Raw genomic sequence first — 27,842 nt, forward strand, 5'->3', positions numbered from 1 at the left:
ATAACATGTCATATTTAGTACAACCACCGCTCCCTTATAAAAAAATGCGCTATTAATTGCAATATAATTTCGCAAATACATTAAGTACATGACTAATTGTGCTCCAACCTCCTTAATAAATTATCTAACCCTTTTTTCACCACAATTATTTCCATAATCCATTCAACATAGCATATTATTTTATTAAAAAAATATTGTACTACCGTTTTTTATGGTTCCTCATGCGATCTCCACAATAACGTGATATATTTTAATATATCTACAACTTTCTTAAAAACATCACATCTATTAATTATCACACGATTTCACAAACTATATTAAGTATCCGACTAATTGTGCTCCGCGCCACCACCCTCCGTAATAAATTATTTTACCCTTTCTTTCACCATAATAAATACAACAACAAATGTCATACCTCCATTTCGATACCCAAAATATTATAGTACTTAAATATTAACGTCACGACAATTGAATGCTCAAATCATACCAATTGCAACAGCAGGCTGCAGACCATGACATCTATGCGAAAATAATGGAACAGTGGATTCAACTTAACTACGTTGCTTTAAAAAAATTATACATTTGCCTGTACACAACAACTACATGCATGAACTAAAATCCACATCAAGTACCGTACTACAACGCGGGATACAGGTCCACGCGGCAAGGCCGCGTCATTACTACTATAATAGCAACACTATACGTACAATTCGATCACCATTCTTCTATGGCTTCTCATGCTACCTCCACAATAACACATCATATTTAAATGTAACCACTACTTCCTAAAAAAATGACACCTCTACTAATCGCAACATGTTTTCGCAAATACATTAAGTATCGGACTAATTGTGCTCCGCCTTCCCTAATAAACTATCTTATCCCTTTTTTCACCATAAAAAAACATTTCGATACCCAAAATAATATTCAAAATTTCATACAATACAAAAAAAGTTAAAAATCAGATCATTCCCAAATAATTCCAAATAGTTACATAGCCTTTTAAATTTGCAAAACATAACTTACGCTAATACTATCACACGACATCCACTGGCGCCCCCGTTTCTAGTCGTCCCGAACGGCGAACGCTATTGCTATTGGCTTCCGATTTCCTTTTACCGCAACCGCTCCCTGTACCAGCCGTTGCGCCTGCCATTTTCAGAAAAGGACACAACATATCGATCACGAATTTTAACTTAAAAAAATATCGATCACGAATTCACAGCCGCCGGATTGCAGCAGTGGGCATATCCACCGGCGTGCACCGCGCTGACCAATCAGGTGAGGTTCCGCCGCACCGAGGGGCACGTCGGCAGCGCGCGACCCCGGCGTCCCCACGGGCCACGGCCTTCACTCCGGATCGATGCGCTTGTTGGTGGGCGCCGTGCGGGCAAAGTCGCGGCGGGAGGATTCGGATTCACAACTCCCTTTCCCTCCCTCCACCAACCCACAGGTGGCAGGCGCCGTGTCCTTTTCTTCTTGGCGAGCGCGGGGGTCCCCTCGGCCCCGACTTTTCGGGTAGAGGAGGCAAGCGTCAAACCCTGTGAGCGAAGCAAATCCACCACCACCGTGCGGGCATCAAGCATTCGAAAAATTGGTTTCATACCACTGAAAAACGAATACTGTTAAAATCGTTCGACCACGTGAAAGACCACCAAAACTGCAAACGTTACCTCAAATTAGCATTCCGTCCCGTTTCCGCTAACTCGTCGTCACGACGTCCTTCTTCCTCCTTCAGCTAGCGCCTCCAGAGCCTCGTCGTGAGCGCGGCCACCCCTGGCTCCCCCGCTGCCCTTCCCATCTCCTCCCTAGCTTCCTTGCTGCCCTTCCCCTCTCCTCCCTCGCTTCCCTAGCCGCCCCTCCCCTGCTGCGGGGCCGCGGTGGCGCTCGAGGACGCGAACGCGGCGGCGTGGGGAGAGGGCCCTCCTCTCCCCGCCGCCCCTCCACATCGTCGGCGCCGGAGGACCCGGCGGCGCGCTGCGAGGGGACACGGCAGCCAGCGGGGGCAGGGCATGGGGCCGACGGCGCAGAGCAGCAGGTGGGGCGGGCGAAGCAGCAAGCGGCGCGGCGCGGCGAGGCCCGTCCGCCGCCGTCACCTGCCCGGCCTACGGCAGTGGCTTCCTCGAGGAGATGGGCGCGCGCCGACCTCCGCCGCGCCAGGGGCAAGGTGGCTGCCCTGCTACCGGAGTGGAGCGAGAGGCGGAGATGAGGCCCAGGACGGCGAGCGCGCGACCGTTCTCGCGGCATTGAACGGGGAGGAGGACAGCGGCGCAGGCCTCGCCGCGGCCGTGGCCCATAGGTGAGAGGAGAAGGCGATGAGGAGGAGGAGGAGGAGGGCAGCGGAGCCTCGCGGCAGCGTGGAGCAACGCCGGCGGGATCGGGATGGGCAAGGAGAGGGACACGAGGCCTCTGGCGGGCGGCGCATGAGACCGGTGCGGGGGACGCGCGAGGCCGCTGGTCGGGCGGCGCGGAGACCGCTCGTGCAGCTCCCCATCGGCGGGCGGCGGCGGCGGCGTCCTGTGCACGAGGCGCGTCGCAGCGCGGTAGCGACCGCGTCCAGGACCTGCTGCGCGGCGAAGCGAAGGCGGCGGAGCCCGGCTGGGGACCGGTGGTCCGGGGGCACGCCCAGGGCGAGGAGCTCGTGGAGGTCCGGCGGGAGCTGGACGCCGCCGAGCGTGGCCTCCTCGAGGTGAGCGAGAACCGCGGAGGGCGAGGGTGGTGAGGGCCGGCGAGCGGGGGCCGCGGCGCTGTGCGGGCGGCCGGCGAGCAGGGTGGGGCGCCATGCGGGCGAGCGAGCGGCCGGCGGAGCGCAGAAGGCCGGCGCGCGAGCTGCGAATGGCAGTTCGATGCGGAGGCGGATGAGCAGCAGACCGTGAGATGGATGGGCAGTTGACGTCGTTTCCTCCTCCGTGACAGAATGCTAGTTTACGGTAACGTTTGCAAGTTTTGGTGCTATTTCACGTGACCTAACAATTTTAATGGTATTATCAGAAAGTCGGCATCTTTGGATGCTAAACAGCCAATTTTGCCTAAAGAAAATGCCCTCGCCCTTCCCCAGGCCGCGGGCCGCCGGATCGTGGTGCTCGGCTGCTTGCCGCCGCCAGCTGATGAGCCGATGAGGCGCGTGTCCCCCGGTTGCTAGCCTTGCCGGCCGTCCAGCGCCGAGCCCGTCCCGTTCGTGTCCAGCCGGCACGCGATGCGCCAGCGGTGGGGCGGCTGCTTCTCGGGCGGCGACGTCCGCGTGGGCGGGCGCCCGCTCGAGGAGCCGGAGCCGGAGGTCTTCTCCTTCGCCGAATCCCTCCCGGCGTGGCCCCCAGGTGAGTGTGAGTGGCGGCACATCCTCCATTTTCTCTGGATTTGGGTTCTGCCTTCGCGCGCTTGTGCGAAATGCGTGCCGCTGGATTGTTCCCGCGAGGGCGAAGGATTGTTACCTTTGCTAATTGGTTGGTTAATGGATGGATTCGGCGTGGCATTCTTGCAGGTGGGGGATTCGCGCGCGGGAGGATGCGCATCGGCGGAGGGGAGCTGGAGCTCGCCGCGGCCACGTCGTTCCAGAAGATCTGCACTCTGTCGTCGACGCGGCGGGGCGGCGGCGGCGGCAGCAGCACCACCTTCTACCGGCCGGTCGGCGTCCCGGAAGGGTTCTGCCTCCTCGGGCACTACTGCCAGCCCAACTGCCGCCCGCTCCACGGACACCTCCTCGTCGCGAGGGCGGGCGCGCGCCCGGCCGGCGCCCCGCCCCAGCCGCCTCCGCTCAGCGCGCCGCGGGACTACGCGCTCGTCTGGGAGTTCCGCGCCGGTGGTGTCGGCAGTGGCAGCCGTGGCGGCGATGCCGGCTCCTGCTACGGCCTCTGCGACGCCTACTTCTGGGTCCCCGTGCCGCCGGAGGGGTACAGGGCGCTCGGGTGCCTCGTGACGACGGAGCCACGGAAGCCGCCGCTCGACGAGGTGGCCTGCGTCCGCGCGGACCTCACGGAGGAATGCGAGCCGCATGGGTCGCTGCTCCAACTGCAGCTCGCGCGGCCGCCGTCGGAGTCCTGCGCGCCGGCTTTCGCCGTGCGGGGCGTGAGGCCGGTGCACCGGGGGATGTGGGGCAAGGGAGTGGGCGCGGGCACTTTCTGCTGCGCCGCGGACGGGACCGCCCCGCGGGAGCAGGGCATGGCGTGCCGGAGCAACGTCGAGCTGGACCTGTCTGCGATGCCGACGCTGGAGCAGGCGCACGCCGTGATCCGGCACTACGGGCCCACGCTCTTCTTCCACCCCAAGGAGGTGTACCTGCCGTCGTCCGTCTCTTGGTTCTTCAAGAACGGCGCCGCGCTGTACAGGCGGGGCGGGGACGGCGCGGGCGAGGAGGTCGACGGCGAGGGGTCCAACCTCCCGGGCGGCGGGTGCAACGACGGGGAGTACTGGATCGACGTCCCCGGCGGCGAGCGGGGCCGCGCCGTGTGCTGCGGCAACATCGACAGCGCGGAGCTGTACGCGCACGTGAAGCCGGCCATGGGCGGCGCGTGCACGGACGTGGCCATGTGGGTGTTCTGCCCGTTCAACGGCCCGGCGCGGCTCAAGCTCGGCCCGATCAGCCTCCCGCTGGGCAAGACCGGGCGGCACGTCGGGGACTGGGAGCACTTCACGCTCCGCGTCAGCAACCTCACCGGCGAGCTCATGGGCGTGTACTACTCGCAGCACAGCGGCGGGCACTGGGTGGACGCGTCGGCGCTGGAGTACGCCGACGGCAACCGGCCCGTGGTGTACTCGTCCAGGAACGGGCACGCCAGCTACGCGTACCCCGGCGTGTACCTGCAGGGCTCGGCGGCGCTCGGTATCGGCATCCGCAACGACGCCGCGCGGAGCCGGCTGTTCGTGGACTCCAGCGCTAAGTACCGCATCGTGGCGGCGGAGTACCTGGGTGAGGGCGCCGTCGCCGAGCCGCAGTGGCTGCAGTTCATGCGGGAGTGGGGACCGATGGTGGTGTACAAGTCGAGGAAGCGGATGGAGTGGATGGTCGGGCGGCTGCCACTCCGGATCAGGTGCCGAGCGGAGAACATGCTGAACAAGATGCCCAACGAGCTGTCCAGGGAGGAAGGACCAACAGGGCCCAAGGAGAAGAACAACTGGGAGGGGGACGAGAGATGGTAGAAACAGGGCCCCAGGATTTGTGTGTGGCTATTATTATTGGCGTGCTTTGTTGTACTACTGAGATGATTGTGCTAGAACTAGCGAACGCTTGAAATCAGACTGTCGAGTGCTTGAAATCAGATTGTTTGCAACATAACAGTTGAATGCTCGAAATTTGTGCATCCAATTGAAACGAACAGGTTCAAAAGAATGTTCCAGGGAACAATGGGTAGCCAGAATTTGTAGACTATAATGATAACGTAACGCAAATACTGTTGGTTTGTCACAACAGATATGAACAATGCCGATGTGTCTTCCTCTGCTACTATATGCTGTCAAAAACGGTTTTCACAACAAGGGTCAGACAGAAAAAACGACCCCATCTTCCACCATCAATGTAGCTAACTATATGTAAAGATCATATATATGACTGCAACTGAAAAAAGATTGCCCAAAAGGCTGCTGTGAGTAGGGTTTATGTCCTCTTGTCATCATCACTGCTCTCACTTCCATCACTGCATGGGAAAACATGAAAAGAAAATTGTCAAGTGGCGATCCAACTTGATAAAACATGACAAAGCATCACAAGCCTCCACAATGTAGAGGTTAATAAGCCTACACATACCTCTCCTCGTTCAGCTTTGCGATTTTCTTAACTTCCAAGCTAGTCATGCCAAGGTATTTTTGCGCAGCTGTAACATTATCTGGCCCTGAAAGAGGCAGTAGCATTATTTTTCTGTTCTTATTAGACAACAGGTGTGCAATCTCTATAAAGTTTTTACCATAATCCTACTTAAAGTTTACCATAAATTCATAGAACACAATACATGGAATAGCTGACATGGTGCGGTAGAAAACAAAGAACAAGTGAAAGTTACCTTTAGTCAACTGGAAAACATGAAGGGCACAGCGTTCTGCTGCTAAACGTACAGGCATGCAAGAGTCCTTCAAAGCATCAGCAATTGCCGGGCCCAATATTTGGTGATGCGTAGCGAGAGCTGAATGATTTATCTACAAGAAGGAACCACTAAATTACCACAACAACATCAAGAACAAAGTCACCAGCGAACAATAAGATAGAGGCTCCAATTATGAACCTTTGCGGCAGCTTTGAAACACGACAAAGATCTCCTCCTAACTTCACTTGAATCATCACGCAAGGCCAAGACAAGCAACTGAACCAGCTGCGAGATACCGGTTTCCGACTGCAACTGGAAACAGAGTATCCTTCCCAGAGTTCTTGTGGCAACTTCACGAACAGGGAACTTCACAAAACACAGATGAGTTACACATAGCACCGAATAACAGTTAAAACAGACAAGGCGTGCAACTTGATCCAATACCTTGTCGTCTTTAAGAGAATCTTTCAGAAGGTCAACAAGAGATGGGAAGGATGCCAAATGGCACAATTTTGATGGAGAATGCATTGATATGGATGACAATCCTAACAAAGCACCATGTCTGGTACACCAGTCTGGCGAGGTGCTCAGGTTCAACAAGATTTGCACCAAATCTGAAATCTCAGTCTCCTCCATGTACTGTAAAGAAAGCATGGATGAATATCACAGTCGATAAATGTGGCAAAATTATAGTGAAAAAGGCTAAGAAATGCATGAAAGAGAATGGATCTCCACAGATCCAACAATGGCAATTCACGAGTGGATCAGTGCACCAGGGAACATGATAGTTCCATGATAGTTCCCTGAAGGTGTTGCCTTTTTTTTTTATCAACTTACTCCCTCCATCCTGAAGGTGTTAGGCATAGAATTTCAGCTGGCTGGTTGAAATGGCGGCAAGCTTCTGGCATCCTTTGTGACAAGAGAGTGCCACAAAAGCTAAAAGGCAAATTCTATAGGACAGCAATTCGTCCGGCGATATTATACGGTGCTGAATGTTGGCCTTCAAAAAGGCGACATGTCCAGCAACTGAGTGTAGCAGAGATGCGGATGTTGCGGTGGTTTTGCGGGTACACAAGGAGGGATAGAGTCCGGAACGAAGTTATTTAGGATAGGGTCGGGGTGGCACCAATTGAGGAGAAACTTATCCAACATCGGCTGAGATGGTTTGGACATGTCCAACGAAGGCCTCCTGAGGCGCCGGTGCGTAATGGGGTTCTTGAGCGGGTCGATAATGTAAAGAGGGGTAGAGGTAGACCTAAACTGACGTGGGATGAGTCGGTTAAGAGAGACCTTAAGGATTGGAATATCTCTAAAGAGATAGCTTTAGATAGGAGCGCTTGGAGACTAGCTATCAATGTGCCTGAACTTTGAACTTATTTCTTTCGGGTTTCATCTCTAGCCTACCCCAACTTGCTTGGGAAAAAAGGCTATGTTGTTGTTGTTGTTGTTGTTGTTGTTGTTGTACTCCCTCCATCCTGAAATGTAAGGCACTTTGGTTTGTCCTAAGTCAAACTGTTCTAAGTTTGACCAAGTTTATAGAAACGAGTGATAATATTTGAATGTAAAATGTGCATAATTAGATCCATTATGAAATATATTCTCATAATTTATTTGATGTGTTAGATGTTAATATTCTTCTCTATAAATTTGGTCAAACCTAGACTACTTTGACTTAGGACAAAAACAAAATGTCCAACATTTCAGGACGGAGGGAGTAGAGCTTATAACTGCTGCAGGCTATCAAGTTATGTCAGCTTCTGTTGCTTGGTCGCAACACTCATCAGTCATCAAATGAACAAATATTAATGTTGTTTCCATTAAAGCACAGACTAAATTTCTAGCAAGGTTAAAAAGTAGCCAAAAAATGTCCAGAAACAGGTTTAGCACAATTTTAAGACACTAGCAAACTGTAACCCGTGCATCCATTCTTGAATGCAAACTTAGGGAAGCATAGCAGCTGCATAACAATCCTTCTTATGTCAACCAAAAAAGCATATACAAAAACCATTGTGTCATTGTAATGGGAATTCTCACTTGACAATCTTTTCATTAAAAACAAGTACGTGAGCTGTATATTGAGTTAGATTTTGAAAATAATTCACCCTTTTCTTTTAGAGTCAGAAAACTAGACTTTTAGACAAATGTGAAACATTATTTCTTATAGCATCAAACTCTATGATACATCATGAATGGACAAGTAAAGAGTGATGTATCAGATGAAAAGAATAAAAATTATAATTACCAGAGACAATGTGCCAATCACTTTTGCAGCACAACTGCGGACATCATCAGCATCAGCCTGCAGCAGATCTTTGAGAAGATCACATCCACGAGATCTAATCACAGCGCTAACACTTTTCCCAGCATGTTTGATAACACCTTTAAGGGCAGAAAGCACACTTTCTTTGACAGATTCATCTCCTGACTGAAAAAAGGAAGAAAGAAAAACTTAAATAACCTTTAAACTTACAGCGGTATTTAGACAAACACAAAAGGACAAGAGATAGAACATCCACAACCTGCAACATGGACAGAAGATCACTAACTAAAGGATCCACCCGCGTGCTAAGTGCACTAAGCTTTCCAAGGGCAGCTGCAGCCCTCGTACGAACAGACCTGCAATTCAAATATATTCACATGTGTAGGTATTCAGATCCATAACAGGAAGGGACACAGAAAAGGGAGAAAATACTGACCTATTGGTATCCTGTAGACATTTTACAAATGTAGTCTGAAGTTGTGGAAGGAAGGGCTTAAGTGCTATTCCTCCTTTCGTGATGATGATTGTCAGTGTTGACAGGATAGCTGACTTAACTTGCCATGGAAACCGATCGCCAAGGATGCGAATAAGAGGTCTGCATACATCCAAAAAGTCATTCAACTTAGGATGAAGCAAGTATGAGACTTAGTGGTCTGACAGAATGTTTGGAGAGCTGTTTTGTTCTCAGGGTAGCTTCTGCTTTTGGCTTCTAGTATAGTCAGTAAGGTTCAGAAACCATGTGGGGGGGATTCTGCTGAAGTTCCATAAACAGGGTTTGCAATTACCTTACCCAGTACTTGCCTGGTTCCAAGTATACAGCAAGTTAACAAAGCAAAAGCTACAATTTCCTTTCCCTGTACTTGCCTTGTTCCAAGTATACAGCAAGTTAACAAAGCAAAAGCTACAACTTAGCAGCAATAATGTGACGATGCTATTCACGTTGTGGTATATACGTTGCCCATTTAAATATATGACCTAAGTTGAACAAATGGTGAAGCAGTAGACAGGTGCAAGTTAAAGAAAATGATTATTCACACAAGAAATAATATATATGCAACCAGCTTAATGCATCAATAATTGACACATAACCAAACAGAGAACATACGATAATGCAATATGCTTATGAAATGTACATCTAGTTCATTTCATGGTAACTGTTAGCCATTTCAGGGCCTATTTTTCAAAGAAAAAAATGCCTCATGGTTGTAATGGAGTTACATGTTGGGGCTAGCTCAGACAGCACAAATCCCCGTATGTCCGGCATTTAAGGGGCAATAATAAAATAGGGCCTATTTTAAGACAAAAGCCATACCCTGTAATTGGCACAACAACTTCCTTAAGAGTTTTCTCGCTTGTCACGTCAATTAATTCTCCAAGACCTTCAGCTGCCTGTTCCTTTGTTTCGGCCGTTCCACTAATTAAACCCTGGAGTTCAACAGAAAGATGTATCAGATGTGCCCAAGCCTGAAATTGGTGACAAAATAGGAAACAAGACTAGCCTAATCTTGTGCTGCTTTTTCTTACTCTGGAAATTAAAATATTCATACACTATTATAAATTTCACAAATAAATACCTGCTGAAATATGGGAAGGAAAGGCTGCAGTGCTTTAGGAAGGCATAAGCCAGGCACGAGAACAGGCACACCCTGAAAATAGACAAGAAATTATTAGTCTAGGACAGAAACACCAAAGATCTGGAGCAATTCAAAAATAGTGGGTACTGGGTATGTTATTTTTTCTCCCTTCTTTTGAGCTAGGAGGCTACAATGCATGCAAAACACAAATTTTAGTAGTTCAAGTCTAAGTAGCACCTTTCGCCTTCTACGCTCTTTATCTCTGGCTGTAGAGACAGCATCACGCACTAGTTTTATATGTGTTGGGAGCTGTTCCTTTGGAATGGACCCAACAACCCTTGAAAATGCTTCCAAAGCAGCCTGTTGATCATCATGAATGAATAAGTCTCAGAAGAACTAGTGAAGTGGAACCATACTGCAGGTATGGAAGCTACTCACTGATACAGTAGCCTTGTCGGTATCACTCAACGAAATAATTAGGGTTGACATCATATCAGCAGCCTCATCAGCCAGATATAATTTAGTATTTTTAAAGAGAAAACCAATTAGATAGGCTGAGCCCCGCCTCATTGATGCCTGCACGCAAATAATACGGTAAAAAACTTGAACAAAAAAGAGATAAAAGCAAGGCCTAATATTGTTAAAAATCCCAAATTAAAAAAAACTCAGGCCAAACAACAACCTGACTGTCATTGATTCCTCTTAGAAGCTCAGGTATCAAAGTTTCAATTCCTTCCTCGTCAATAACTAACAAAACAGTTTCAGCAGCTTTCCTGGCTGAGTTTTGTACATCCTATACAGATGGGAGAGAAAAAACTGTAAGAAACAAGAGAACATACGGCTATCACTAAATGAATAAACTAGTTAGATGCCTAGATAAAAGATGGTTTTGTTTAGAATGCATCTCACCGCATCTTCATCATCCATAGCAAGAATCAATGCTGGGAGGACAGTTCCAATATGTGAATTCAAACCTGGTCCAGCAACCTCTGCTAGTGCACCCAATGCATGTGCATTGAATGAACTGAACCAATAAAGCAATTTGTAAATAAAACGGGGTTATCCAAAGACTAAAAAGAATATAATATCAGAGGCCAACTCACGAGAGGGGGGGCTGGACTAATTTGGGCAGTATATGGGGCAAAACAGCTGCAGTTCTGACACTGTAAAATCAGATCACGAGTTCAATATTTGTGTCGAGTTCAAATAAGACATCTGGTTTCACCAAACTAATGAGAACCAAAAAAGAGGAAGAAAAAAAAAGACCTTAAAATCTGCTTCAGACCATCAAGGGCTGTTGCAGATGTATCATCATCTTCCAAAGCCCGTAGCAATGTGGGGACAATCTCATCAATGGCTTGCAGTCCAGCACTCTACATATTGTGAACATGTTCAAGAAAATGGAAAACCATCCATAATATTGGAAAACCATCCATAATATTCAGATTTGGTTCAGCTCAAATACCTTATACAGAGTACTAAATGCCAACCCAGCAGATTCACGGACCTCTTGGGTGCTGTTACAGGGAGATACGGCTAAATGAGACATCAGATAAAAACAGCAAAAAGGTCCAGTAAGAAAGCATACCTGTCACATAGAGCAGTACGGATAGTAGGGATAAGTTCATCCATAAAACTTAAGAGCTGATGTTTTCCGGCACTGCCCATAACCTCACTCAAACCAATGCAAACCCCCTGAAAAGAAATGGGTTGCATGTGAAACAAAATAAATGGTAAGTTCAAAATAATAAACACATAAAATAGGGTCTCTCGAACAGAACTTCTGGACGAGGAAAGATTTTGATAGTAAAGTGTATCTTGACAATATGAATATTTTCACTAATATCTACTTAAAAATAAAACATCCTTGTAAACATAAGTGGAACCATGAAAGTTCTATGACACTCCTGAACAGCTTGGATGGACTATTCCTGGATAAGGTCTAGTTATGGGGGGAAATAAGAACAGACTGGTCCAGCAAGCCTTAAATAAAGTGACAGATATAAAAACAACAGATTAATGATCTAAGCACAAGCAAGTTTGGATCGGCTACAGCTGAAACCTCACCAAACAGTAGCAAAAGAGTAAACAACGCATTAGAACTGGTAAAAGTTTTAGCCACCAACAGGGTTTGGGCACATGGATGGGGTTACTACTAATATTTAAAAGTTAAATAATTTTGTGCATATATACATTCCACCAAAAATAACAGACAATGTTATATTAGGAAATATACAAAGAAAACCATTATGTTATTCAGAAAATGGTGAAAATATTTTGGGCTATTTCAGGCACATTCTATTATGAACATGAGCAGGTCGACGCATTTGCAAAATTTCACAGATGTATTTGATTAAGAAACTTACTTGTCTCCTGCTAGAATTTGGATCTTTGAGACCCTGTGACAGGATTGGTATAATAGAGGGCAAAACTCTCTCACCAAGCTTCCTTACAAGTTCACCAAGTGATCTCCCAGCAACCTGTGAAATGGCAACACAAAGAAAAATTAAAAATACAATACATCTCCACAGGTACGAAACAGAACATTAAATAGGTCAGACCTGACGCCTTTCTGAGGAAGATGATGCAAGAGATGAAATCAGTGTGTCCATAAGTACTGGCATTATTTCTTTCAGAGTTCTTGGAGTATTTGCTACAATTGTCTTCCAGACATGTAGTGCAGCCTGACATGTAGGAAAAAATTCAGAACAGGGGCAATCCAGGAATGCTGAGAAGTGGTGTACTAAAAAGTAAAAACATAAAGAATAGCTATTAATGATGTCTTGGGATAGAGTATATACCTGTCGGACGGTCAAGCTGACATCAGAACGGACCATATAAATGGCAGCAAGAACTTCATTGCGTTTCTCCCTTCCCAGCACTTCAATAATTGCACGTCCTTGAGCCTCTGTACTAGCACCTTCATCATCACTTCCACCCTCAAGGATTGCCTTCCCAGAAGTTCCAGCAACCTAAAGATAGCAGTATTAGCAGATGATGCAACATAACTAATACCTGAGTTTAGTACTAAATAAATGAGGCATCAACCTTAAATAAGAGATCTCCAAGAAGTTCAACAGAACTTTGTCGGATACGCCAATTATCACTGAAGATCCCATCCTCAATAGCAGGAAGTAAAAGCGGTAAGGACCTATTCAACAAAGAAAAATCCATCAAATATCAATAAGCTGCAAATAAAATCAGCAAATAATTCAAAGAGGATAGCATACGATGCTGCATAGTGCTCCACAAAGACATGGCCAGCAGAAAGTGCAGCATCACGAACAGATTCATTCTCGTCAGCAAGCCCTGATAAGTGTAATTGGTTAGAGAATCAATGTGACAAGTGCATAGCTGAGGATGATAGATATTGAACAATCTTACCATCTAATATAGCAGGAAGAACAGCCTGCAGATAGTTCTGGAAAACACCGCCCAAAGACCTTGGCAAATACTATAAAATTGATATACCAGCCATCAATAACATACTGTGTTGCAGGCATATATATAGTCATATTAACACTGGAAAGTTTGGGAGAAATTACCCGGAAAAGTGTAAGATGCCCATCACGGACAGAAGCCTTCTGGTGGGAACAGTTCCGGATGATGTCAGGAAGAATATGGTCGAAATAATCTTGGCCAAGAGCAGCTAAAACCTGGAAATTGAATATAGTCAGACATAATTATATGTTAACAGGAAACTTTTCTTATTGCACCAGTCATCCATCACACAAGCAACCATCAAGACTTAAGCCTTTCCAGGAATATGTGACAATCATACATAAATCCCTTTTTTTACCATAGCTTGTGAGAAAAGTATGTATGTTTGTCAGCATTTATGCCTTAACATCCATTCATTTGGCTCAACTTTAATAAAAAAAACAATGAGCTACGAATAGATCAAACAATGGCAGTAATAAAACATAACACACTCTGCTAGGCCAAAAAAAGCAATATTACAAACAAAGAAGGGGCTAAAGGCAAGTAAAAAAAGAAAACCGACCTCACTCAGTCCCTGGGCAGCACCAGATCTTTCAACGTTACTATTATCTGATTTAAGAGTATCTAATAACCATGGCACAAGATCTGGGAAGATTTCTTCACCCATTCCACTTATAAGAGACCCAAGAGCTCGAGCAGCCACTGCCCTGACTTCAGGTATAGGATCAACTAGAACCTGCAAGATATAGTCAAACTGAGCATAGCAAGCAAGGAAACTACAGTCAATGAAGCAACAAACGAACTGCTATAAGCAGTTGCCCTCTTCTGAGATGTGCAATAAACAGGAAGAGAACTTACCTTCTTCACTTCTGGTAGGAGCAAACCAATGTATGGGATCATATCCTTTGGTTCTGTAACTAAAGAAGACATGTTTCCAACTATTTGAGCAGATTTCTTTTTAGTCTCAACACCCCTCTCCCTCAGTCCTCTATGCACAATAGGCACAAGCAATGCAAGCGATGGTGCATCTATCGAGTTAATAAAAGTAGTCTGCCAAAAAAGATATGAAGATGTAAACCTAAACAATAATAGCCAATCTTAAATTCTCAATTGAAAAGGTGATGCAAGCGATCGAAAGTCAACAGTTTGGGTGAACACTATCTTAGATCTTATTACCTGAAGAAGGATGTCAAGTGAATGTTTAGTGTGGTCATTTGGATCTGTCAGAGCTGACAGAAGAATAGGGACAAGTGCAGAAATTTCAGGATTCTTTATGACACTTCCAACCTGGCAAAAGAAAACAAAGCAGAGTCCATTAAAGATAAAGCATAATAATATACAGTCATGGAAAATAAGCAAACATTACCTCCTGGAGAGCTGTCTGTCCTGCCGCTTGGACTTTGGGATGTGTGTCTGTCAGCACCTGGCAAATATATTGCATAATATATAAACATGATTGTTAAGTTATATAAGCAGCTTTGTTTCAGGAAAGTAACGGTTATATAAGCAGCTAAGCTCATAATACAAATAACATCATATACCTCTGTTAGCTTTGGAACAATCTTCGGAAGACACTGAGACAGTTGCTGAGGAGCACAATATGCCATGGCACCAAGAAGTTGAACACTGCTTTGCTTAGTACGCCATGCTTTATCTTCTAGACCCTGGAAAAATGTGTTAATGATATTCATCCAAATACACGTTTTAAGGAAAAAAATTGAATTTATCAGACTAACTAAACAAAATAACTGTATGACACTTCTAGAAAATGGATGTGACTAGTATTGTATTGTGTCAAAAGTATCCGAATATCTATTTCATCTACTTTTAAAGAACAAATATAAAACATATCGTCAATACAAATACAAATGAGAACAAGGGAACAAAATTTCTGAAATGTGTATAAATAATAAAACAATGGGATACCCTATATAGATCATTTGGATACAACAAAATGATAAGGGAACATGAAGATGTTGTGCTCTTTCTAGTTAATGGAATCAACTAGTAGTTCATTGCTGGTGCCAATGGCCTAAATATTCAGCAGATGATTTAGTGGTTGGGTCAAATAAAAATATAACAAGATGAGCTGACCAGCTGTATGGCTGTACCCTATAGATCATTTGGATACAATAAATTTACAGTTTGATAGCATTGAACATATTGATACCTTAAGAAGTGAAGGAAGGACAAGCTTAACACCAGGACCGGTGAGCTGAGACATCATTGCCCGAGCAGCACACTCAGCAGCTTCACGCACTGCCAGGACTTGATCAGAGAAAGACACAAGTAACAAAGGCAGCATTTGAATGACATACCTACAACACAGCAAACAGAATAAGTCACTTTGAACCAGACCATAATTTTGAAGTGAAAATGCGCATCACTTACGGCTCAAATAGTCTGCCGAGCTTCTCACACAGGCACTCAAATCCAAGTAAAGCTCCTTCACGAGATTTTGCAGACATTCTGCTCAAAAATGGAAAATTCAGTGCTACAATGACAAGTGATCAGAATTGCCAATACATTGAATGCTTTATTAAATAATAGGTGAGAACATAAGATGAAAATGGCATGAAAAGGAAATGTCAGAAACAAAATACAGTCCTATGTTGCAAAAATGCATTAGTTAGGCACTATGCCTTCAACTTCCAGCTTTAGGGTGCAAATGAAGGCACTACGCTCTCCAAAAAAGAGAAAAAGGAACCGCCCCAAACCTTTAAAGGACAAATGCCTAGAAAATAACAAGACATGAAAACTGAATACAATGTCTGAAGAACATATTAGGTCGATAATTGTAATTAACATTGTGACAGGTAAATGCATACTGATTCTATTCACAAAGTCTCGAAGTAGCACCAATAACCAACCTATCTTCCAAACTTTGCCGCAATGTTGCAGCAATACTGTATTTTTTCAAGGAAGAAATTCCAAATCCTTTAACCACCCCTGCAAGGCCAAAGGCTGCACCGCGTCGCTCGCCATACTTATCACATTTCATCATCCGATCCAAGAGTCTAGAAACAAGAGCTTGACCCTCTTCCTGGTAATACAAAGAAGTATACTTATAATCAAATGAACCAGAAAAGGAAAAGCATAAAAAGTGGATAAAAATGGGTACAAAGTTATCAATGCAAGCACAGAACCCAAATGGTGCAAAGACAACTCACCTGTTTGGAGACCATAAGTGGGGACAAACAATCTGAGACAGCACGTTGAACTGCCTGTGATGGGGTGTTAAGGACATCTAACAACTTCTCAATAACACTGTGTACTTTAGGATCATCCTGTTACAAACTACATTTAGTACAATGCATGCATGTTTTAAATAAAGACAGTTCAGTATCCATCTGCACCTTTGATAGATGTTTCGCTAGAGCACCAGTGAAAATAACAACACCTTCCCTCACAAGATCATACGTTTCCTCATCTGATGCCTGTGAAATATGGATTATGTAGCAAATATGAGATGAAAGAGACACAATAATTAAATAGTATTAGTACAATTATTAATAGGAAAATAGTACTTACCCTTTTATTCAAGTAGCTCTCAAAAATAGGAAATAGTAAAGGAACATTTTCTTTTCCATGCCTATCAATAATAAGGATGCCAGCATTAATCATTCGACCACGAACATCAACATTTGGGTCAGCCTGTAAATTCACCGTAAGATGCATTAAAAATTGAATGTACGCAGCACTGCAGTAATAAGATCCACAAAAATAAAGGAAACTACTTACCAGGGCACGTGATATGAGAAACGTCATGACAACAGGAAGATCCTTAGAAGCCAAAACATCAGCAATAGAGTGGAGTGCTAATGCAATGCCCTGTCTTCCAAGCCAGTGCATATCTCCAAATTCACCACCAGGACCAAGATCACGAATGTACAAAGAGAAAAGGGTAGAAAGTGCATCCTGTCATAATACGACACCATAATCAGAAATTTACACCGAATCAGCAAGAATAATTTGATCAAGGTAGCTCTATTCAAGATCGATTTGAATAAGAAATAAAAGACACGGTAGCATAACTACAGGCTGTACCCAAATACATGGCAATATATGTTCCAATTTTTTAAATACACATTCTATGACTATGATTTCGCGATGTATACTATTATGAATTTTCCTTATATACCCTCCTAGTTAAGTGGTCCAAGTCCACTTCAAGTCCTTAGAGTAATACGAAATTCCAAGAGCAATAACTAACCTAAGACAGTCTTTAAATGTGGGTACCATGCTCCTTTGTAAGAATGCCTTAGGTGTCTTGCAAAATCCTAGAGCATTCTATATAGTTGTGGAGGGAGTACAAATGCAGAACAGGAAATTTGCACCATTGGAAACTTACCTGCATTTTGTCTGGATTTTCATCCAATGCTGCAGCCAGAGCCTCAGCAGATGCAGCACGAACATTGTAATTTTTATGGGAAAGTGCATCAAAAATACCAGAAAAATCAGTGATTATATCAAAACCATAGAGGTCCCATAACTCTTCTGCCAATTCAGCAACCACCTAGAGAAGGTACATGTGCAAAGTGCAAATAAGCATCATTTCTTGCTCTAGAAACAACAAAAAAGTTCAACATATTTCAAGAACATAAAAAGGATTAATAGAACAGTTCAGTGTCAAATTTCGTAGGGATGCTGACAAACCTTCTCTGGATCATGAGCAGCAATCCAGAGGCTTGTTGACACCTTCAGATCCCGTTGCACCGAGTGTATAGGGACACATTTTATAGCATTTAAACAGGTGAGCCTAACATGCACTTCTTTAGCATATACACCAACAAGAGCCTGAAAAAAGAAAAGTGTAAGAATGCATAGAACCAGATGAAACAAAACAAGCTGAATAACAAACTACACAATAACCACCTGTGCTAACTCATGGCTTCTTAGACCCAGGCATAACTCATTCAGCATAGGCCCAACTGAAGGATGATAGGCAGGAACAGTGCTTAGCACATGATAAAGAACCTAGTGCACAGAAACATTTAAGATGGTGAATATTAGGACAACAAAACAAGGAAAATCATTAAGTCTGAAAGAAGTAAGAATGTTTAACTGATAACATCCTAGGACGAGGAAGTGGCAGTATTGGATCCAGATGCATAGATAGTATGTGAAGCACATCATCATGAAGACACGTCTTTTTCGAAGACAGAAGGATCCGTTCCATTATCTGAACCAAAGGTAGCAGATAATAATAATAATAAGAGAAACAGGGGGAAAATAATTGCTGAAAGGGAAAGATCAAGTGGAATAGATGTCAATCTATGATAGGACTAAAGACAAAGTGGAGGAATACCGGAAAGATGAAAGTAAATGAATCTGCTGGAAGTGGTCCTGCTTTGCATGCAATTGTCAGACCATTTACTATTTGTTCAAAAAGGCCAGATGATGGCTTCTTCTTGCTATCTTCTTCCATGATCACAGGCATAAGATCCAAAACCATTTCAAAATCACCGACAGATATCACACGGATCGCAGCAGCAATCTCAGGCGCCCAATTGCAAAGAGGAGGTGCTGTGCATCGAGCAAGCCTCAACATTGTACGAAATGCAGCATCACTTACTATTGCAGAACTTAGCAAAGGTTCAACATAATTTACCTGCATTCAGCCACAACAGACATGATAAACACAGATGTAGAACAAGCACCACAATTAATAACCATGTCATACATGCCAAAAAAAAAAAGACACAAGACCCTAAAAGATTTCTTCAAGGCTCTATGAGACACTGATCACAAGATACAAATTCTACTGTTTTTTAACTGCATATCTAACGGTCAGTTGTCACATACTCACATATGCTTAGATATCATGATCCGATTGTCCGTAATAACCAGTATCACAGCAAAATAACATATTAGTGTGTCCACTAAGACACCAACACGTTTCAAAAAATAATAATAGTAAACCTAGGTACAGGCATAAAAGAAGAGATCAAGTTTTGGTCAATTCACTTCCAGCAGCCTTCAATATCGAGATAAAGTTCTGACAAAGCAACAGTGAAAATGCAAACAAGCTACAATGTTCTGACAAAGCAACAGTGAGAATGCAAACAAGCTACAATGGGAAGAAAAGAATGCTAACCAGAGATGGCAGTTGACCGTGAGCAAATATAGGATTAGCAATAGCCAATTCGCCAAGAGTATCCAACATTAAGGAGAGATTCTTCTGCACTTGCTCAACCTTCATACGTACAGATGCTTCCTCCTTCAGGAGCAACTCTCTGGCCTCCTCTTTAGCTGTCTTAGCCTTATCAACAGGAGCTGAAAAAATATTAGGTGTAAATTTTCACCAAGTAACACACTATACATAGCTTGTGTCAAGACTAAGAGCTTGAAGTACCATTCTTTTTTGTAGATTTCCCAGTCTCTCGCTTGCCAGTGCCTGAGGATTCTCTCTTCTCAGTCTTTGCAGGGACAACAGAACGAGCCATGTCCTACAAATCACAGCAACAACAAAACTTAACATCTGGACTAGGTTACTAGCAAGCCAGACGCATGCGACTCTCAATTAGATTACATGTTTGGTAGCTTATTTAGCGAAGCCTCAGAAGCAACATATTCATTACAATTCAAATAAAAAGATTAAAAAAACTTGCAAGAACAAAATAAATTACCACATCTTGATCATCATATGCACGAAAACGGCCCTTTGCAAGTTTTGTATTTTTTGAAGCAACAGCCTCGGCAACATAAACTCCTTGCTCAGTTGACAACTGCCCCTCTGGAGTATAGAATATCTACAATGGATTTAGAAGAACCTGTAAGACTCTCAATCCTCAAAAAGAACTCTAATGAACTACAAAGCTATTGATAAAGGCACAAAAGCAACAAATATTAGACCTTCATTGCACATGAATTAACAATATTACATTATAAAAATGTTTGTATGCCAGCATTTAGGCTATTCCAGAGATTGTGGAATCCAAGAACATTAGTATAGTATAACATATCTCCAAATAATCTAATGCATAAGTTGTATAGTTAAAAGAAGGCATGGAGTATTCGAGAGGGGCAAAAAAGAATAATGGTATGGACATTATTTGCAACATATGATGACAAAGCTTATGGAACAAAAGCAGCGACAGAAATCAATTTTGCAAGAGAAAAAAAAATCTATTACATGCATGTCCAAAGCAATAACAGTAATATAACTATAAAGGGCGTACCCAGTGCGAGTGCTCCCACGTTATGTGGGGTCTGGGGAAGGGCCACGGGTGTTATCTAGCAGTCTTACCCTTGCAGTGCAAGGAGGCTGGTTCGAACCCAGGCTGCCAGGCCACAAGTGGAAAGCTCTACCACTGCGCCAGGCACGCCCTTCAACAGTAATATAACTATACTAGTAAAAATGAGTTAACATCATTACAGGGTAATCTGGACAATTATGACCTAAATTATTGCGATGCGCTAACAAAAAGACTTCCAATTTTTTTTATTTGAGATCAAATTTCATCAATAAGTTCGCAAAGTCCACCTTAATATCATTCTCTGAGAAGGAATCGTGCAAAGTGCGCTCCTGGAGTCCTATGAAGTGCTGGATAAACAAAAACATAAATCAACTGTGAGAAAAAAGATACGACAAGCTCCATTTGAGATAACGAGGCAACAAGATAACGAGGCAACAAGATAACCTTCTCAAATTCTAGAAATGTATCGTTTGGAGTAATTGTCATCAGCGTCGATAGCGAACATAATGCTGCACTCTGTATTTGCTTGTTGGAACTAAATAGCCCATCCTGTGAGAGTAATTCCTGAAAAGGAAAACTACTGGTTATTGACCCAAAAACTGATAACAATGAGCAGGGAAATTCTGGATGGGAAGTAAATCTGAAAAATTGCACAATAAACAATTTGTGTCCGAAAGGAACTTGCTCAACAAGCAATATATAGTAGCATTCAAAAAATATTCTGGAGCAATGTAGGCATGATGAAGCCACAGGCATGGCTCACCTTTTCTCAGCCACAACATCCGACGAAAAGAAATTGTCAAATACTGCAAACCAAAAACCAAGCAGATATGGAAATATGGAATTGATGATGGACCACCAAAGCTTCCCCAAAGACAAGCCTATTTTGGAATTTTATTTACTTTTTACAAATTTTCATTATTTTTTCATGTTCGCAAGAAATTAGAAATTGTTGCCTTAGGTTATATGAATGCTAACTTTGGGAAGATGGCCCAAGAGACCAAGACCATAATAAACTTGCATCAAAACCTATGATCTTCTCCACAGCAAACCAACCATGATTACCCTATCTTGTTCCAGGCAGATTCCAAAACGCACCTACTAAGGCTAGTCACTACTGCTAAGTGCTAAACAACCCAATCATAGTTTGTGATAACAAAAATGAACAACATAGTAAGATTTTGCTAACATGTTCCACTTCAACACCTTTTGAATTTTGATATTAACTTAACGAAGTATCATGAGTTCATGACCATTACATGCTAATGACATTGCTTCAATAGCACCACAAACAAACAGAAACAATAACATATGATAAGTCTTAAAGCAAATCCCTTAAAAAAATATCCAAATTTCAGAATTACCTTGCAGATAACAGAAATGTTGGGAGTAATTAAGTCAACAAAGACAATCTCTTGTTGTTTCAACCTTCTTTGCAACCTCTGAAAATTTGATAAACAAAAAGCAATCAGACACAAAAACAATCCAACAGAAGATAGCTAGCAAGATTCATCAAACCTTATATACACCAGCTGGGCTTGCAGAGCCGGAAAGACAAGGGTGGTGGGAGCACAATATAAGTCGAGAATATGGTCTCGGACTATGCACAACAGCATAAGGTGCAATAAAAAACAAGCACTTGACAAGGACCTCATTGGATGGAATGAATGGTAGTTGTGAATCCGAAGAGCTATCCATATCACTGATTCAAAAAGAGAAGTGTCAGCACACAAGATACGCAAATTCTGAGGATTCAGATGAAGAAAATGTAATGCTACATTGGAAAGCAGATGACTCCAAGGGGAAGACAAAGAATCAAGAATAGGTAATCATTTGATATCAATAGGTCTACAGGTGCATACCCTTGTTTCAACATTGACAGTCTCTCTCCAACTAATGACAACCAATCTGTGAATAAGAATAGAGTATCTTCAGCCAGATCACTGGAGCTTGAGAGGACTTTCTTCGTAGCATCGTAAGCTACCTTTCTGACTTCCCAACTTGGATGGCAAGCTACATATATTAGCACCTGTACCAAACGACAATGAATCAATGCACACTACAGCCATACAGCCAACATATGATGGGCGAATACTTCTCCAGTAGTAAAGTAAATGCATGTATGTATTCATTTAAGATAAGAAAGTCAAGATTCAACATTTTAGAGCATTGTAGCCCTACCTGTAGCAATGCCTGGATAGAAAAATATTCCCGAACCCTGCAATACAAAAAATAAATTAAGTAGACAGCATAAAACAAAAGGTACTTGTCTACCACATAAAACCCAGTTTAATGAGGCAAAGGCTAGAGCTAGACCTGAAGAGATGTTCTACAAGCAGTGATTGAAGAAGATCCACGGCAGCTAAGCAATCATCATCTGCTAGTTTGGGAAGCTGCCAGGAGAAAAAAGTGTTAAGTAAACCTTAATACAAAGAATTTTAGTTTCGGGGTAGCATCGAAAGATCTTAAAAATCAGAAGAACTAGTGCCAATGATTACACTAAGGTACCAGAGTTTTGCAACCACTAATCACTAAATTCTCCAAGCAGAATCTATATAAAAGCAGTTGCCATAATGTACCAACTCATCAGATTCTAAAAAATCAAGAAAAAGGTCCATGAGATGCTTGAAGGACATCCACTTCTTGTGTCATTTTGCTGGATAACAAACTAATCTTGATGGAAATTCAAATAACAATAGAATTACCAACTGTAAGGAGATCAACGAGGGTTCATTTTGAGCAATCAGTGGCCACAATTTCTCCTTCAGAACAGTACCATCTGCATATTCATCAAAACCAAATTTATGGAAAAAAATGTACTTGCATAAATAAAACTTGGCACTTGGATAAAACAAGAAATAGTAGAAAACCTGCTTTTGTATCAACAGCAGCAAGCCTCAATACTGCAAAGAATGCATAGATTCCATCCAACCGCTGTGTTGCCTTGCTGAAGCCAGTTTTTGACAACTGAATCAAATGATCCAATAAAGAAGTAACCTGGAGAACAAGAATTTTATTAATAGTTAATTACCGCCAATGCCTAGTCCCAGCATTTATTGTTCGCTCAAACGACACTTCCTTAGGGAAAGAGGAAAACATGAAGTAAAGAGGAAGGTTGTTCTTTCTATATAAAAATTCGAAGCAACTCCCTTACCTTTGTCAAAGAATCAGACTTTTTACATATAACTCGTAATAATTTTAGATGTCCCTTCCTCAGAGTGTCCTTCTCCTTCAAGCCTGCAGCAATAAATGAAACAACATCTGGTTGGACAGCTTCAGCTGATACTGAAGCCCAGGACCCTAATGCTGACAGAATCGCCAATTTCACCTCCTCAATACCTGTCATAAGATAGAAAAACTAAGAATTGGTGCCATTATATATGGCTATGGATCATAGAATGGAACTGCTGAACTTTACCATCATCCTTGTAACAAGTTAGAAGGAATGTAGATACTGAAGGAGCAAGTCTGCCTATTTGCTTTGGCGGAGATCTCGATATCTTCTCTAAAGCATTTATCGTTCCAACTCTCTGGTATGGAAGTGATAGTTTCCCCTCTGAGCCTGCCGAAACCAATTTTCCAGGAGTTAGGCATTAGCACAACCTAACATGATAGGTCAATAATATTTTTTCGAAAATAGAAACTATATATGTAATACCTCCTAAAATTGCTTTGATAGCATTGACCATTGAAGGTAGAGCATCCGGATCACTTGACTTCTCACTTAGTGTTTCTATAATGCTCAAAGCATTAATCCTCCTCTCTTCATCTGAATGCCGAGCTTGATGCAGAACAACAGGCATAAACTCCATGCAATACTTGCTTAAGTCTAAACGGACCGTCTTTAGAAGATATCCAATAGATTGTAGTACGATTTCAGGATTTCTTTTCAGCATCTTTATGCATGACGGCATAACAGTATTCTTAAAATCCTCATGCCCAATTTCCAAGAAAAGAGGCTTAAAAGCTTCAGTGGCTGCTTTCGGTGGCCGGTCTTTTGAACTCAAGATGGTTTTGACATACAAATCAAGGAACATTGACTGAAAGGCAATAGCAACATATTGTCAAACACATGTGAGAATCAACAAAAGGCTTCAACAAATCAGGTCAAAATATTGGGTGAATACATAATTGCTTGACTACCAACATGAGGTTGAAGATTTACCTTGTACTCAGCAGATAATGATGGAGATGTGATGGTAAAATCCAGTATTAGATTTGAGAATGCAGGAGAATCCCTCATGGAAATCCTTAAATCACTGACCTCCTCTATGTACATCTTATATATTCCAGTAGGCTGGAAAATGGAACAAGATAAGATATGGGAAGGAGACAATTCTGACTTGCTCTACAGCTATTTACTTATTGTTAACAATTACCTCAGAGAAAAGATGAATGAATAACTCTTTGCAAGTCCGGCGCCGACGAAAGGACCCATTCATTAGGACTTGACATAAGACAGCTTGTGCATTGGCCAGTCTGGAAAAGGCGCCTTTTGAAAGTGTGGCAAACTGGCTCCATTTCAGAAGAAAGTGTGACCATCTGAGAAGCTTGAAGCTTGTAAGGGGGTTTGTAACCTTTAGATTCTTTTCCATAGATTGTACAAGCGCTGCAGCAATGGGCTTCATGAAGGTGGGTTCACCAAGAGCCTGAATAACCATATCATCTACTGCTTTTCTTGATGCCCGATCATCATATATAGGCAATGTCTGGAAAATGAGATCAACTAGCAATGCAGTATCTGATGGTGACTCTGCATGTAAAACAATGTAATTTAAGAAAAATAATTGCATAATGACCTCCTCAGTAAGAATTGAATAATGAGCTGTGAACGTATAAGTTTGAATCACATGAAAAATAGGGACATGCTTCACCCAAAGCCCAAAAAAAATATCTGGAATAGTGGCACATAACTTGTCTAAGATCTGTGGACTGTGAAACATTTGAATGTTTTGGAAACATAACCACTGGCAAAAGTGTGATCTGGAGGAGGGTTCAGTTGGGTGCCCTAATGACATGGTAATATATCCCATGATAAAATTCACACCACATGTATTCCTCAAAGTTTATTAAATCTAACGCTACAAGATGCTGGATGCAAAATATTGGCAATTATCCAGGCATATGGCTAAGCTCTAGAACCAAGTGGTAGTAACTCCTAACCATAGCATATAGCCAGATAAACAATTGACTAAAATCATTTTGAAGCATAGCTAAAGTATAGAATAATGACTAGTAGTCTGGTTGCAGCATAGGTGTTAATACATGCTCGGCATGATGAATCCTGGTATGAGCAGAATAATGCTTTATCGCCATGGGGATCATATGAATCTCACAGTAGGCGCTCAGACCACACTGCGCATTTGCTAAAATCTCATTCCTGTCTCAAATTGTTGAACTAGGATAGAATAGGCCATTAACATGGGTTAAAATGCCTTACAGTGCTCAATATAGGATACGCGACAGAAGCAGTCATAGGATATCCCCACAGCAACCAGCAACAAGGCATGTGCAAGTGCAACCAAGTAAACTAATAATCAGCCAATGGAAGTCACTAACTTAACTGCAAGGAAATCACTTGAATCGACAGTACAAGCATCGTTATCTTGTCTACAAGTTCCATACACATGTTGAAAACCCACATGCAGACCAGGTAGGTTGGGTACTTGGGTCTATACAGCAAAATGTAACTCCAGAAACTGCACAGCTAATTGGTGCTGACTATGTGTGATCTCAATAACTACAATTCCGCCACAGATCGCAGGTGGAAAGACGAGTAGGGCTTGGGCATGCATCAAATGAAAAAACATAAACGACCATAGAAGCAGAGCAAAGCCACACGCTCTTCTCAACCGAAAGTCGACACATGCTGCTAAGCACATCTGCACACAAGCACGAGAGGGCGTAGCTAATGAGCTACGATCCGCTGCAAGTTGAGCGGAATTGAGCATGCAAACAGACAAGAGAAAAGTCACGATCCACAATGAGATCCAGCTCGCGCAAATCGAAGCGAATCCGCCGCCAAATGTCCGTCCGATCGCAGAGCCCTGACCGGAGAGTCCCTCGCTAGAAAAAAGTAGGAGCACGGGAACGAGCTGGGGCGCACGGAATGGAGATCAAAACACGCAGACGACGGCAGGAGAGCCATCCCGAGAGGGGAGAGCGGAGGCAAAGGTGGGGTGGTTACCTGAGGCCTTCGCCACGAGTGGGGGCAGGGTGTGGCGGAAGAGGCGGAGGCGGCGCTTCACGGAGGAGGTGGAGACCTCGGCGGCGGCGGCGCGCAGCACCTCCTCCACCGCCGTCTCCTGCGCGCCCATATCGCGGAGGAGGGGCGCTGGCGTGGCGGCGGCGGCGGCGGTGTGGGAAGATGGGTCGCGCAGGTGTGGTGTGTGCTGCGGCGGCCAAGGACTGCGCAGCCGCGGGCAGCGTTGGGGAGGACTGGCAAGTTGATTGGGGTTTAAGACTAGCAGACTACAGGCAAATCTGTATGACTTGTGGGCCCGACCTGCCAGGTGATATTAGGCTTTCCTTTTGCTGTCTTCTGGGTCCCAGGGATCAGCCCCGGTAATAAATAAGCCTCTTTTTTTTAGATTGGTAATAAAGAAGCCTCGGAAAGTCGGTCACAAATCACAACAGGCGGCTCCGCTAGCTAGCCTACGGCGATAATATCCCACGCCATTAGTTTTTGTGTTGATCTCGTGCAGCCCGCCTGACAAACATTTGATATAGAATCAATCTCCCATGTGTGCGTCACTTCGTCTCTTGATCGAGAAAATGGTTTTATTCTCTCATCATCTTCATTCTTGATATGAGTAGTAGTCTGTGTAGCTTACAAATATATGAACCTCCTAAGAGCAACTACAACAGTTTGATTTTCCATTTTCCCTTTTCTCATCTTATATGAAAATTCTCCATCATAATTTTAGTTTATTGGGGAGATATGCTCCAGCAGATTGATTTTTCTTTTTTCCCTTTAATTCATGAGTGGCCAGAATCTTCTCATACATATGGATCTTGTGGTTAGGAAAGAATGGATAAGAAGAGAGAAGAAAAAGGAGAAGGTGGAATTTCCCTTAAAAAAGGAGAGAGGGGAAAGAAATATAGGGGAAAGGGAAAGGGAAAAAAGGAAAAATCAACCTGTTAGAGCTAAATTCCCCCCCTAAATCTCCTTTATGGCTAAAAAATAGAAAGAGAAAATGGAAAAATCAATCTGTTGGAGTTGCTCTAAGTAGGTACCTGATATATGAATTGCAAATTGCACGCTCACTCAAGATGGTCCAAATGTAATCTTAAATAGAATGATGTAACCATTAGTGTGTAAGGTTGTAGCATTTTTCTACTCAAAGTGAATATG

At 43.5% G+C, this 27,842-nt stretch overlaps 2 protein-coding genes and 1 long non-coding RNA gene across 3 annotated transcripts; 1 reads left to right on the forward strand and 2 right to left on the reverse strand.

Annotated features, from left to right (window-relative positions):
• Positions 1 to 943: 943 nt before the first annotated feature.
• On the reverse strand, positions 944 to 1,985 carry LOC120649943. The gene is made up of 2 exons (XR_005665423.1): positions 1,674 to 1,985; positions 944 to 1,541 (listed from the first exon to the last, which is right to left on the reverse strand). It is a non-coding gene; the product is annotated as an uncharacterized LOC120649943 (long non-coding RNA).
• Positions 1,983 to 5,289, forward strand: LOC120649942. Its single transcript, XM_039926879.1, has 3 exons — positions 1,983 to 2,930; positions 3,059 to 3,317; positions 3,482 to 5,289. The coding sequence occupies exons 2-3, from the start codon at positions 3,197 to 3,199 to the stop codon at positions 5,134 to 5,136; spliced, it is 1,776 nt and encodes a 591-aa protein (XP_039782813.1). The 5' UTR covers positions 1,983 to 2,930; positions 3,059 to 3,196; the 3' UTR covers positions 5,137 to 5,289.
• LOC120649941 (protein ILITYHIA-like) lies at positions 5,287 to 26,925 on the reverse strand. The gene is made up of 60 exons (XM_039926878.1): positions 26,676 to 26,925; positions 24,868 to 25,241; positions 24,654 to 24,785; positions 24,147 to 24,528; positions 23,907 to 24,050; positions 23,643 to 23,827; positions 23,359 to 23,485; positions 23,194 to 23,267; positions 22,805 to 22,881; positions 22,670 to 22,706; positions 22,351 to 22,517; positions 22,007 to 22,190; positions 21,853 to 21,930; positions 20,933 to 21,052; positions 20,776 to 20,835; positions 19,919 to 20,041; positions 19,645 to 19,738; positions 19,387 to 19,565; positions 18,598 to 18,900; positions 18,355 to 18,471; positions 18,165 to 18,266; positions 17,946 to 18,086; positions 17,641 to 17,805; positions 17,031 to 17,207; positions 16,821 to 16,943; positions 16,646 to 16,726; positions 16,460 to 16,576; positions 16,160 to 16,332; positions 15,681 to 15,758; positions 15,460 to 15,607; positions 14,831 to 14,953; positions 14,656 to 14,712; positions 14,466 to 14,576; positions 14,148 to 14,339; positions 13,852 to 14,025; positions 13,394 to 13,504; positions 13,233 to 13,302; positions 13,079 to 13,157; positions 12,897 to 12,999; positions 12,650 to 12,820; positions 12,410 to 12,532; positions 12,215 to 12,328; positions 11,437 to 11,543; positions 11,314 to 11,365; positions 11,115 to 11,221; positions 10,952 to 11,011; positions 10,758 to 10,872; positions 10,531 to 10,641; positions 10,287 to 10,424; positions 10,086 to 10,208; positions 9,849 to 9,920; positions 9,587 to 9,699; positions 8,711 to 8,869; positions 8,534 to 8,630; positions 8,257 to 8,439; positions 6,459 to 6,653; positions 6,213 to 6,380; positions 5,994 to 6,126; positions 5,741 to 5,825; positions 5,287 to 5,630 (listed from the first exon to the last, which is right to left on the reverse strand). Exons 1-60 carry the CDS (start codon positions 26,803 to 26,805, stop codon positions 5,591 to 5,593), a joined length of 7,878 nt encoding a protein of 2,625 aa, XP_039782812.1. The 5' UTR covers positions 26,806 to 26,925; the 3' UTR covers positions 5,287 to 5,590.
• Positions 26,926 to 27,842: the final 917 nt, after the last annotated feature.

Source organism: Panicum virgatum, chromosome 9K (genome assembly GCF_016808335.1).
Source record: "Panicum virgatum strain AP13 chromosome 9K, P.virgatum_v5, whole genome shotgun sequence".
NCBI classification, from domain to species: Eukaryota; Viridiplantae; Streptophyta; class Magnoliopsida; order Poales; family Poaceae; genus Panicum; species Panicum virgatum.